This window comes from Budorcas taxicolor, chromosome 3, assembly GCF_023091745.1.
Source record: "Budorcas taxicolor isolate Tak-1 chromosome 3, Takin1.1, whole genome shotgun sequence".
In the NCBI taxonomy this organism is placed as follows: Eukaryota; Metazoa; Chordata; class Mammalia; order Artiodactyla; family Bovidae; genus Budorcas; species Budorcas taxicolor.
This window is the reverse complement of record NC_068912.1, coordinates 32,209,220-32,222,065: the sequence shown is the minus strand read 5'-3', so window position 1 is coordinate 32,222,065 and position 12,846 is coordinate 32,209,220. Positions and strand designations below refer to the sequence as shown.

Sequence of the window (12,846 nt, the reverse complement as noted above, 5' to 3'; positions counted from 1 at the left end):
GTTAGAGAAGCTTAAGGATGACCCAAGGAGAGAAGTTGGGAAATTACAGCCCTGCTAATACTGCTGGATCAACAGATCAGCAGCAACATGGATAAGCCACAAAGTAGTTCCTGCTTGGCACCTGCAAAGGCAGCCAGGCATGAGGCTGTCAGCCCTCAAGCTAGTCACTTCAGACAAAAGAGCTTCACCTGGGACTCAAAAGGCCACTGGATCTGAGCGGAGACTGACAGTGTGCCCCATAGTTTCCAGAACCAGGCAGTGACCTCCTGTATTCACACAGCACTGCAACATGCTGTGGGTAAGCAACACTGTTCTGCCACCTGGACATCACGATAGCGGCCAGCTATAGAGCACATGCTGCTCCTTTTGGACAAGAATGTGCTAGAGGAGTTTGTCTACCTATGTGCAAGGACGGGTGTCACAACCCAAAGTGAAGCCAGTCAGGAGTGAGATGGAAGTAATAAGCTGAGCAGGGATTTTAGAGGTGAGACTCCAAAGTACAGTACCAAATCTCTACCTTCAGAATATCAGTTTATATATACACTGTGCATAGCTCAGTCAGTAAAGAATCTGCTTGCAATGCAGGAGATCGAGGTTCGATTCCTGTGTTGGGAAGATCCCCTGGAGAAAGAAATGGCAACCCACTCCAGTATTCTTGCTTAGAGAATCCCATGGACCAAAGAGCCTGGCAGGCTACAGTCCCATGGGGTCACAAGAGTCAGACACAACTTAGTGACTACACCACCACCACCATATGTACACTACCATGTGTATAATGGGAAGTTGCTGTATAACACAGCTCAGCCCAGTGCTCTGTGATAACATAGAGCATAGCATAGGTGGGGAGGGGTCGGGAGGGTAGTTCCAGAGATGGGGGTATATGTATACTTATGGCTGATTCATGTTGTATGGCAAAAACCAACACAATATTGTAAAGCATTTATTATCCAATTAATTTTTTTTTTATTTCTTTGTGATGGTTGTGGTTTAGTACATACAAATTGAATGTGTGGTAATTGGTTGTGCAACCTCAAATGAGACATTGGAAAACCAATTGTTTTTTAAATATTTGATATGAAGAGGTCAAATTGATTTGAAATATGTTTGTGTTAGCAAAAGATTACATATCAATGAAAAAAGGGAAACGTTAGATTCTTTTGTTGTAAGTTTTATAATGACCGTAAGAGTAATTTATAATCAATGATAATATGAATCAAGATCTTTCCAATCAAGTGGCCAGTGACCCACTTCACCGGTTATTCTCAGTATCACTCTTGTGGAATAACCAGGTGAGTTTCCTGAATTCCTGAAATATGAAGTAGCCAATATCACTTGTGGTATAACCTATCCAGAAGTATTTCCCCTGAGTCTATCACGACTTAAGATGTAAATTCCAGTTTCCAGGAAATGCAGGAGGCAGAGGAACAAGATGAACAAGAGTCCCTTGGACTGCAAGGAGCTCAAACCAGTCAATCCTAAGGAAAGTCAATCCTGAATGTTCACTGGAAGGGCTGATGCTAAAACTGTAGCTCCAATTTTTTGGCCACCCGATGCAAAAATCCAACTCATTGGAAAAGACCCTGATGCTGGAAAAGATTGAAGGCAGGAGGAGAAGGGGACAATAGAGGATAAGATGGTTGGATGACACCACTGACTCAATGGACATGAGTTTGAGCAAACTCAGGTGGTGAAGGACAGGGAAGCCTAGTGTGCTGCCATCCGTCAGGTCACATAGAGTCAGACATGACTGAGCAACTGAACCGCAACAGCCTGTAACCCACAGAAACTGAATGTGTACTGTTTTAAGCCTCTATATTTGTGATATTTGTTATACTGCAATAGAAAACTGATATATTAAGGATCCCTACCACTTCCATCTGGTTTGCTTTTTTCTAATTCACTTATTGTGGGTTCCCTTTCAGGGGATCTGATCCAGTTTCCCACCTTGATGCAGGCTTTAGGTTTCCTGACCTCATACAAGGCCTGTAGACCCAATCTTCGGGTCACCAAAAATTGGTGGCTCTTCCTAGAATAAACAGCAGCTCCAGGTCTCAACTCTCTGATTTTTGAGGATTTCCAACTTCTAGTTCAGCCATGCATTTTAAAATATATATATATATATAATTGGAGGATAACTGCTTTATAATATTGTACTGGTTTCTGCCATACATCAACATGAATCAGCCACATGTATGCATATGTTCCCTCCCTCTTGAATCTTGCTGCCATCTTCCACCCCTTCCCACCCCTGTAGATTGTCACAGAGCACTAGACTGAGCTCCCTGTGTCACACAGTAAATTCCCACTGGCTGTCTATTTTACTTATCAGTCGTGCATTTTTAAATTGTGTGTTTAAAGTCACTTCAATAGTGTCCAACCCTGGGCAACCCTCTGGACTGTAGTCTGCCAGGCTCCTATGTCTATGAGATTCTCCAGGCAAAAATACTTGGGCGGGTTGCCATACCCTCCTCCAGAGCATCTTCCTGACCCAGGGATTGAACCCATGTCTCTTATGTCTCCTGTACTGGCAGGCAGATTCTTTACTAGCTGAGCTACCAGGGGAGCCCTGTTTATCACTAGCACCACCTGAAACTATGGTGTTTCAAATGTTTTATCTAGCCTTTGTTGGTGTTCTTTAACAAGAGGATCTCTTAAAAGATCTAATCTGCTGTACATCTAGGGATTTCCATTCACTCTTTAACTTACTGAAGTCTTACTCTCCACCACTATCATACCCCAAGCTGCTTTAGCAAAGAGATTGGGATCTCTTCCTTTCTAAATCCGATAACTCTTTCCAGTCCTCATCTTAATCAGCCTCTCTCTCTGCAGCATCTGGCACTGTTGAGTTCAGTCTCAGTCGTGTCCGACTCTGCAACCCCATGGACTGCAGCACGCCAGGCTTCCCTGTCCATCACCAACTCCAGGAGCTTACTGAAACTCAGGTCAATAGAGTCGGTGACGCCATCCAACCATCTCATCATCTGTCATCTCCTTTTCCTCCTGCCTTCATCATTCCTGGCATCAAGGTCTTTTTAAATGAGTCAGTTCTTAGCATTAGGTGGCCAAAGTATTGGAGTTTCAGCATCAGCCCTTCCAGTGAATATTCAGTACTGATTTCCTTTAGATGGACTGGTTGGATCTCCTTGCAGTTCAAGGGACTCTCAAGAATCTTTTCCAACAGCACAGTTCAAAGGCATCAATTCTTCGGTACGCACAGCTTTTCCTTCTTTTCCTCTCTGGTCCCTACATTTGCTATTACTGCTGTCACTGTGTCCTCTCAATTTCCATAACTGACTCCAGGATTTTTTTTTTTTTCTTAAAAAAATTTTTTTGTTAATTTATTTTTAAATTTTTGGCTGTGCTGGGTCTTTGTTGCTGCGCTGGCTTTTCTCTAGTTTCAGAGAGTGGGGGCTACTCTCTAGTTGTGCTCGGGTTTCTCATTTCAGTGGCTTCTGTTGTGGGGCAGGGGCGCTCGCGTGTGTGGGCTCCAGTAGCTGCAGCATGTGGGCTCTAGTGCACAGATTTAATAGTAGTGGCATACGGGTTTAGTTGTTCCACAGCACGTGGGATCCTCCCAGATCAGGGATTGAACCTGTGTCTCCTGCATTGGCAGGTAGATTCTTTACCAGCAAGTCACTAAGGAAGCTCCTCCACTTTTTCTGACTCCCTCTTAAGTGGTGGTGTTCCTTAGAGTTCTAGGAATGTTTTATTCTCATTCTACAAGCTGTTCTGGATAATCTTATCCATCCCCGTGGCTTCTACAGTCACGTGTATGCTGATGGCTTCCTAATCTGTATCCCAAGTTGTATTAGCCAGGATAAGTTAAGTCAACTGAGGTAAGAAACTGCCCCAAAATCTCAACAGTGTAATGTGGAAAAGTATTTCTTGCTCACACACAATCCACTGTAGCTCCAGGTGACCCACCGGAGAAACTATCCTCGTTATAGTGACTCAGTGATCCACTTTAGAGCTTTCAACCTTCTCATCACAAAATCTCTGTGATCACCCTGAAGGGGAAGGGGTAAACGCTTCAACTGAAAGGGAACTACATCACGTTCATTGGTCCATTGGCCAGAGCTTATCACATGGCACTACTAAACCGTAAGAGGGTCTGTGCCAGGAGAGGAGATCTGGTTCAGGGTGAGAACTAGTGCTCTCTACCACACAGCTCTGGATCTTTGATGAGCCCCTGACCTGTGCATCCAACTACCCCCTTGACGTCGCTCGGTAGTACAATCCACAGGCACCCTAGGCTCAATGTGTTCAAAAGTAAGCTCATTCTACATGCCCAATCCTACACTCACCTTCTATATTCTCATCATTAATTGGTGATTCAAGACAGAAACCTGGGAGTTATCTTGAGCTCTCTCGCCCTTACCTTTCTCTCACAGCCAGAAAAAGATTAGATTCATCACCTTTCTGCCTTGCCTCCTCTTCCCCAAGGCCAGTGTCTGATTAGATCATCCTTGTTTCTCACCTGGAACCCTGCCATACTAAAGGACTCCCTGCCCCCTGTCTGGCCTGCACAAGTCCCTCCTACACTCTTGCCCAAACCAGAATGTGATCGTGTTTCATCCTTCAGCAGTCTCTCCATTGTCTCCAGGGAAAATCTGCTTAAGGTCCTCTATCATGGGGCCTTGCGCTTCCTCTACAGTCTTTCTTTTTCCATTCCCCCACTAGAAAAAGATTCCACCCACTCTTAATCTCTAGCATCAGCAATGATGAAATACTTGCATTTCGCTGAACATCACAAACATGACAAAGCTTGTCTTTGCTCACATGGTCCGTCTGCCTGGAATACACTTCCTTCTTCTGTCTGCCTAGAAAACGTGATTCATCTTTCAAGAAGCAACTCAAACATCATCTCCTCTATGATGCTTTTCTTGACACCCACTTCCCCTCCTTATTGTGTGACCTGAGCCTTTTCTCTTGAGTCCCACTCCATCCTGTATATCTGACACAGCTTATTTCCTTGTCTCTTTCTTTATCCACAGTTTATTTTATTTGATGTGATGCAATCTTCCTTACAGGTCATGTTTGGAATTCACACAAGAATCCCAAAATCTTTAGTTGTTCTTTATTAATACTTAAAATATACTTTTTGCTTGGATTTAAAGACCTCCACAGTATATCTCAAATCTATCTACACAACTATTTTCTGTCTCACCCTCTATCAAGGCCTCTCTCTTGAACCTTGCTGATGTCCCAGAAATCCATCGCTCAAAGCCCAGCAAGCAGCCCTTGGGTTGGGAACTTCCTCACACAGTCCATTTCTTCTCCCCCAGGCATATTCCAGGTCTCCCTGCTTGCAGCCTTGCCTGTTCCCGCCTGTCCTGCCAGCTCTTCCCTTCTCCGAGACCTGCGAGTTACTCTGCCCTCTCCTGGAACTGTCTTCCCCAGGCTCTCTGCCCAACCAGCTCGTTCCCATCCTCTGGTTCTCAGGGTAAATATCACTCCTTGGACAGGAATTCCTGGGTCATCCATTTTATCTAAAGACATCCTCCCATCATTGACTCCCCAGCAGGGCACTCTGTTTCTTTCCTTCATGTCCCTGAACACAATCCGTAATCAATTGTTATTTCCTTTTCTATTGTTACTCTTCTCAGTTAGACAGTAGGCCTCATGAGCTTTCCTGCCTTCTCTCTAAAATACCCATAGCACATGGCCCATTGTGTCTATTTAATGTGTATACTTATTATTTTATGGGTAAATGTTTACAAGTAAATGATCCACCTTCCTTTTGAAGCAAACTCCCTGCCATATATATATATATATATATATATATATATATATAACTTATTTATTTATTTTGGCCGGTACTGGATTGTCACTGATGCACACAGGCTATTTCTAGTTGTGTTGAGCAGGGGCTACACTTCCTTGTGGTGTGTACTTCTCATGTGGTGGCTTCTCTTGTTACAGAGCCTGAGGCTCTTGTGTGTGTGAGCTTCAGCAGTTGTAGCACTTGGGCTCAGTAGTGGCAGTTCCCAGGCTCTAGAGTGCAGGCTCAGTAGTTGTGATGCACAAGCTTAGTTGCCACGTAGCATGTGGGATTTTCCCAACCCAAGGATCGAACCTATGTCTCCTGTATTAGCTGGCAGATTCTTTGTCACTAAGCCACTGGGGAAGCTGGCGACTTCCATGGTCTCAAAACACTTAAAAGTCTGTCTAGTCTGCACTTAACACCATTTGCTTTTCATTTTTCTCTATCAACCTTACTTCCTTGGCTGGAATAAACGAGATTATGACATGCTTGATGACAGTGATAATGTCACACCACTGTGATCCCCACAACATCTGACATGGTAGTTCCATATTCAATGAATACTTCATGTGTCAAAAGATATAAAAGTTCTCTGCTTGCAGAATGAAAAAAAATACAGTTTGCCACAAATAGGAAGTTGGCCCTTGAGGTAAGAACTTTGCGACACACAGCTTAATGGTGTCAGTGGCAGTAATCACTGTTTCGTCATTCTGAGAAACAGGAATGGTAACAGAAGCAGCAAGTGAAAAGCTCCGTCTTAGACAATGACATCTTACAACTGGACTTTGTCTTAAAAGGTAAACACATTTACCCCATCTTTTAATATAGATGAAATAATCACCAAAACAAAATGTTAATCTAATTTTTAGTGGTTTCAGTTACTTTTTTTAACCTTATCTGGTCGGGGAAAGGTTGTATGTGAATGGCTGCTTTTAGTTGGTGGATATTATGGCAATCAGTAAGATTCTCCAATGCTGGACAAAATGTGAAAAAGCATGTATATAGAGTACTGTCTCTATTTTAATTTATGTTTCTGTCAAATGTTTGGAGTGTTGTTTTCAAAGGGTATATGCTTCCTGTTTTTCTCAGAATGGATTTGTAACTAGCGTGGCTTCATTAACTATTTCCCTGTGGCAACGTGTGAATGTTTTGTCTTTGAGGATGGGGAGACCCAGCTTTTGTTTTAGGTGACTGTGCTAACATTTCTTTGGGGTGGTTGTGAATTTAGAACCACTCATGGGAAGGTTAAGATCTTATGGAAACCTATGATCCTCCCCTCCCCAACCTCCCCAGTGATATGGTCTAGTACATATTCATAGGATAAATTCATACTATGATTAGTGCAAACACATATTTCAATATTTAAAAAATACTACATAAATATTTTACAGTACTCTACAAAGAACACTGTTGACTTTTTGTTTATTATCATTATGTTTAATTATGTTGCCTTTTATTTTTATTGGAATATAATTGCTTTACAATGTTGTGATGGTTTCTGCTGTACAACATGGTAAATTGGCAATATGTACACATATATCCCCTCCTTCTTGATTATTGACTTTTAAATTAGAAAAAGGAGCAAAAAGTGCTAGAAAAATTGTTACCCCTATGGATTCTGCTATGGATGATGGACTTTCTATCCCTATGGCTCAGAATTCTCACCAAATTTCCCCGTGGCATCTTTCTTGTTATCCTAGATTACATGATCTCTAAAAGTTTGTTTGATTGTAAGGCATTTGATAATTTTGCTGTTGTAACTGGTACATGGCAATGAGGTGTCCTTCTCCCAATCTTTCCCTATGTCCAAGGACTCGGAAATTAATTCACTTTTGACAGCTAAATAATTAAGTACAAATAATTGATGTCATTTATTGTCTAAATAAATAACCTTAAAATACAGTAGTTATAGCAGAATTAAAAATTCTTCCCATGGGTTTGTCTAAGTATGTAGTAAAATTGTGGCCTCCTAAAATTGTTTGTTATTTTATTTTGTTTAAAGTGGAGATAATTTTTATCAACATGCAGGAAACTAGAAAACCAAGCTATAGTACATAGTTACAACAGAAGAACCTATCACCACTCAGAGGCTTATAGAAATTTTCAGTGAAATAGGAAAATGTTTATGATGAAACACTTAGTAAGAAAAGAAAAGGAACTATGAAGTATCTCAACTAGCTTTTAAAAGATGCATGGAAGTACAACAAAAAGGAAATACGCTAAAATATTAACAATGGATAGTGGAAGTTTGAGTGATTTTACTTTTCTGCTTTTAGGTACTCTATACTTTTCTGTATAAATAAATAAGAGGGGAAATACAGAAAGTTTAACATGAATAACCATAGCTTATATAAAGACGTTGTCACGCTTGAAAAGATAATATATGAACAAAATAGAAGTGTCTGATGCAGGACCTCCAAGAGCAAGTTAGCTTGCCCAGCTCCACTAGGGAAGACTGAAGCCAGCGCATCGGACCTACGTGACACTCAGTATTAAAATCACCGGCTCTGCTTCTTTCAGACTTCAATCTGATGTTTATCAATAAAAATTATGGTTTTAATTGGCTTTCTCATGCAGTTTGATGAAATGCACCAGCTATACAAACATGTTTCTTATGTTATTCTAGTTCATACATTAGTCTCCTATGAGCTGGTTGGTATGAGTCTGCTCTGGAACATTCAGTCAATTCTTGATGCTCTGATGAGATCACAGAGCTGAGGCCTGCCTGCTGAACTGCGGTCCTCACACTGTAAAGTTTGGGACCACTGACCTCACAAGAACACCCTCCCACCGTTTGCCTCTCTCCTTCATTACAGCTCCTATATTAAGATCACAATCTCAGAATTGGCCCCTCTGCTGCCTCTCTTTTCCAAGCTTTGTAAGACCTACCTTTTTGTTTTTAATTCTCAGGGGAAGGCAACATGGGAAGCCAAATGTCCAAACCTGAACCAAACGATAGTAAGTCTGCAACAGAACCCATTACTTACCTTGATGCTGAGTTCAGATGGACTGGAATCACTGGACACTGTGCTGAAGGGCTGTCAGGGGATAGTATTTCTGAAGTTGGAAGAATCGGATGCAGGATCTAATGCTAAGAAGAGTGGAAATGGGAACCAGGGAGAACTATCTGATCCTCCAAATATGAGTAAAGGGAGTCTCTGTGCTCAATCAACATTAGACCATCTGGGTAGTTTGAGAGCCTGGCTCACTTCCCTTGAGTGTGACCATGCTCAGTCATTCAGTCATATCTGACTCTTTGCAACCCCATGTACTGTAGCCCATCAGGCTCCTCTGTCCATGGGATTCTCCAGGCAAGAATACTAGAGTGGGTTGCCATTTCTTCCTCCATGGGGATCTTCCTGACCCAGGGATTGAAGCAGTGTCTCCTGCTTTGGCAGGCAGATTCTTTAGCATTGAGCTTCCAGGGAAGTCCCTTCACCAAGGCTGCCTCTGGCTAGTCACTGTTAATAGCTGCCCTAAAAACAAATGAACCAAAAAAAGGCAGCAATTTCTAAGGTTATATTCCCCGGGACTTCGGGAAATGCTAGTTCTAGGTATCTCTTTGGTCTTTAACCCCTGGCCTTGAGATTCTCTGCTTAAGTCCCAGGGAGCATATGTCTCTAGGTCTCATTAAAATCTTTGAGAGAGAGCCCTGAAATGGCATTACAGGGACAAATGGGACTGCAGAAACACTAGGCTCTCCTTTCACTTGTGTAGCTGATAATTGTTTAAGCTCCTGATGTAGTTTTCATGTTAAAAAACACAGGCTTAAGAAACAACGTTCCCTCCTCTTACAGAGCTGTAGCCCCCATGGTTAGACTCCACTGGTTGCTTGGATAAGGGGGAGCACACAGGGACCCTTGGGCTGGAGAAGATGTTGCCGATGCACTAATCCCCTTTGTATTCTTTCGCAGAGGGAGCAGGCACCCACCCCACCACAGCCTCGGCAGTGACCTCTGCACCCTGCCCCTCTGGCCACCCCAGGTAAGCAAGAATTGCCTCCTATTTCATCTCATACCACATGGCATTTGATTCTGTGTTGACCACTTTGCCTTATGGACTTGGGGAGGGAGGTTTGGGGAGAAGGGACCAGAAACAGCAGTAGTAGTAAATCAGTATTTTACCTTCAGAGTGTGGCTCTTTATCTGGGGTCCCCCATGCCTCGAGAGACTCATGAAGCCCCTAAACTTATAAAATTTGCTATGTGCAGTCCTATGAACATTTTTAAGGGGGAACAGAGCCTGCACCTTTTACTGACACCTCAAGTGGATCTGGAACCTGAAAGCCAAAAGTTGAAAACTTGGGGGAGAGATTGCAAGTTGACTAACCAGTGTGAAAGCTATTTCAGGGGTTTACCCATAGGTGGAAAGGGTCACCCTCTTGTCTTAAGGCCTTCAAAAAGTCCCATGGGTCATCTGCCCCCTTTCTTCACCACAACAGCAAAGAACATTTGGTCTTAGCCTTTTTTGCTGGAGTTATACTGACACTGCTGCTGATGGCCTTTGTCTTCCTCATCATAAAGAGCTTCAGAAAATGTAAGTCTCCAAGAGCTGTGACAGCCCTTCTTTCTCTGCCATCGAGAATAGAGGTAGCTTTGAGGGGAGTAAATCAGACAGAGCCCACGCTATCCACAGATTAAGAACTTGAACCCCTTCACTTCTCTCCTGGCCCTCCTCATCCTCCACCCTTCCCACCTCCAGCACCTCCCCGCTATCCTGTCCCTTCACCCAAGATTAAAGAAAGAAGCTTCTAATTCCTCCAGGCCCCATGGGTGAGACTTGTTCCTCTTCTTCCTGGCACTTGCAGCAGGTCATTCCAGTCCCCAGACCCTGGATCCTCCTTCAGATCATCCAGCCAAGGTAAGACAGCCATTCTGTTTCCTGAATATGGAGGCCTGATGCCACTGGACACTGGGCAACTGATTCTTCGAAGGGTTCTTCTGATCTCTGTGGGTCTTCTCTGACCCAAGCTTTCAAGTTGCTTTTAAATGTCACTTGCTTCTAAGAGACACCTTCCTCCAAATCGAAATGACTCATTCCTCCTCTTCCTTCCTCCTCTGCAGCTTTCATCCTCAGAGGAGGTACTTACCTATGCCAGCATGATTTTCAAAGCCCCCAAAGAAAACGGCGCTCACCTCACCGAGAGTGTACAGAATGCTGTATACTCGGATCCTGCTGTCTATGCTCAGGTTAAAATGACAAACTCACCTTGCCTCTCCAGTGAGGCTTGAGTCCAGTTCCTTTTATCTCACCTCCATCTTCATCCATCATTTTCCATTTTAACAAATTCTGGACTACGACCAGATGAAACCACAGCTGGAGCTGTCTGGGTGTGCTCAGACAATGCTAGTCCCCAGTTTGAAGACCAAGGGTCAATCTTTTCCTGGCCTGAGAAAAGATCTATGGCCCTCCCACTTGGACCAACAGCCTGTTAGACTGTTGAGAGCTGAGAGTACCTCCCCTGTCATCTTCTAAAAAGTGTGATATAGAGCTCACAGCACCAAGAGTGTTCCCTTGGCATCATTGATTTACTTGGGAAGAGTCAACCAAATGAACAATCCGGGTTGGATTACAAATAAAAGCAGACTCTGCAATGCTGACTCCTTCTCCATCATTGATGTGTCTTTCCCCATCACCTCTAGAGGTGCAGAGCTCATCCACAGCCAGAATAAGCCTAATGAAAGTGGTGGTATCTGGAACTAACGCAGGATCGATTGGGGTACAAGTCCCAAATTCTACCACTAATTAACGTCCTTCATTCATTGGGGCAAGTATGCTAAACTTTTGAAGCTTCAGTTTCCTCATCTTGAAAACAGAACTAATAACACATCTCCTAGTGTAAAAATAAATGAGATATCATTAAGTACTCTGTACATCCCAGAGCACTACACAAAACAAGGTCCCTGTTGGATAAAGCACTATTCAAATGAGGATGTCCATCTCCTTGCTATAGCATAAGAGATAGGCATAACAACAGTATAGGGGAACTAAAAAAAACTGATCGAAATGTTAGCCCTCTCCCCTGCCAAATTCCAATGGATAACCCCATAAATGGTCCTAGTAAAAATATCAGTAAGATCACTTTTTACTGGGTAAGTTTATTCTAAATTTCCTTTGGAAGCCATAAATAAGAAAGATCATTCATAAAAGTAAGCAAATAAAAGATGGGAAGGCTGACCTGAACAGCTAACTGAAAGTACTCTTTTATTAAGAATGGCTAATTAAAACATGTTAATGGTTTATGAGTGAAAAAATAAAGGGATAACATAGAAAGACCAGAAATAGACCAAAAATTCCACAAGAGGAAATTTAGAGTATGATGAAGTTGGTATATCAAATCATTTGGGGAAAATTAGTTTATTCATAAATGGTGTTGAGAAAATTAGGTAGTCATGAAGATGAAAATAAGATCAGATCTATATCTTACTCCTTTTTTCAAAATTCCAGATATGTCAAAAATTTAACTAAAAAAATCATAAAAGTGCTTGAAGTAAATATGGGAGAACTTTGGAAAACAACAAAGTGAAGTGTGCCTTTGAATACATGACGCATGGTCAATAAAACAGAAAGGACTGATTAACTTAATTTACAAAATACCGTTCAAAAGACAAATGGCAAGCCGGAAAAATACTTGCAGAGCATCTCATAGGCAAAGGGCTGATCTTCTCAACATATATGAGTTCCTATAAATCAATAAGGAAAAAAATCAACAACTCAATAGAAAAGTAAAAGAATGGATAAGGTTAGGCTATTAGCAGAAAAGGAAATATAAATGGCTTCAAACATACGAAGAGATACTCAACTTTACTCTTTAAGATAAATCATAATTAGAACTATAATTAGATGATAAGTTCTGTCAATAAGATCCGCAAAATTCAAAAAGTTTGCTAACAAACTGGACAAGATTGTGGAGAACTAAAACACATATATAGTACTGGTGGGAGAGTGAGTTGATACAACTACTATGAAAGGCATTTTGGCAACAGCCAACATTTTAAATTCTGTTTCAAAGAATGTATCGTATTTAAACATGTGGAAGTCACCTATGTCATTTGAATTGCAGCATTCATCAAATAGACCAAA

The 12,846-nt window shown here is 42.1% G+C and overlaps 1 protein-coding gene across 1 annotated transcript; it reads left to right on the top strand.

Moving 5' to 3' along the window:
* Positions 1-3,081: 3,081 nt before the first annotated feature.
* C3H1orf162 (chromosome 3 C1orf162 homolog) lies at positions 3,082-11,304 on the top strand. The gene is made up of 7 exons (XM_052637946.1): positions 3,082-3,207; positions 6,486-6,561; positions 8,675-8,722; positions 9,679-9,748; positions 10,205-10,299; positions 10,571-10,623; positions 10,827-11,304. Exons 3-7 carry the CDS (start codon positions 8,686-8,688, stop codon positions 10,992-10,994), a joined length of 423 nt encoding a protein of 140 aa, XP_052493906.1. The 5' UTR covers positions 3,082-3,207; positions 6,486-6,561; positions 8,675-8,685; the 3' UTR covers positions 10,995-11,304.
* The last annotated feature ends 1,542 nt before the right edge of the window (positions 11,305-12,846 follow it).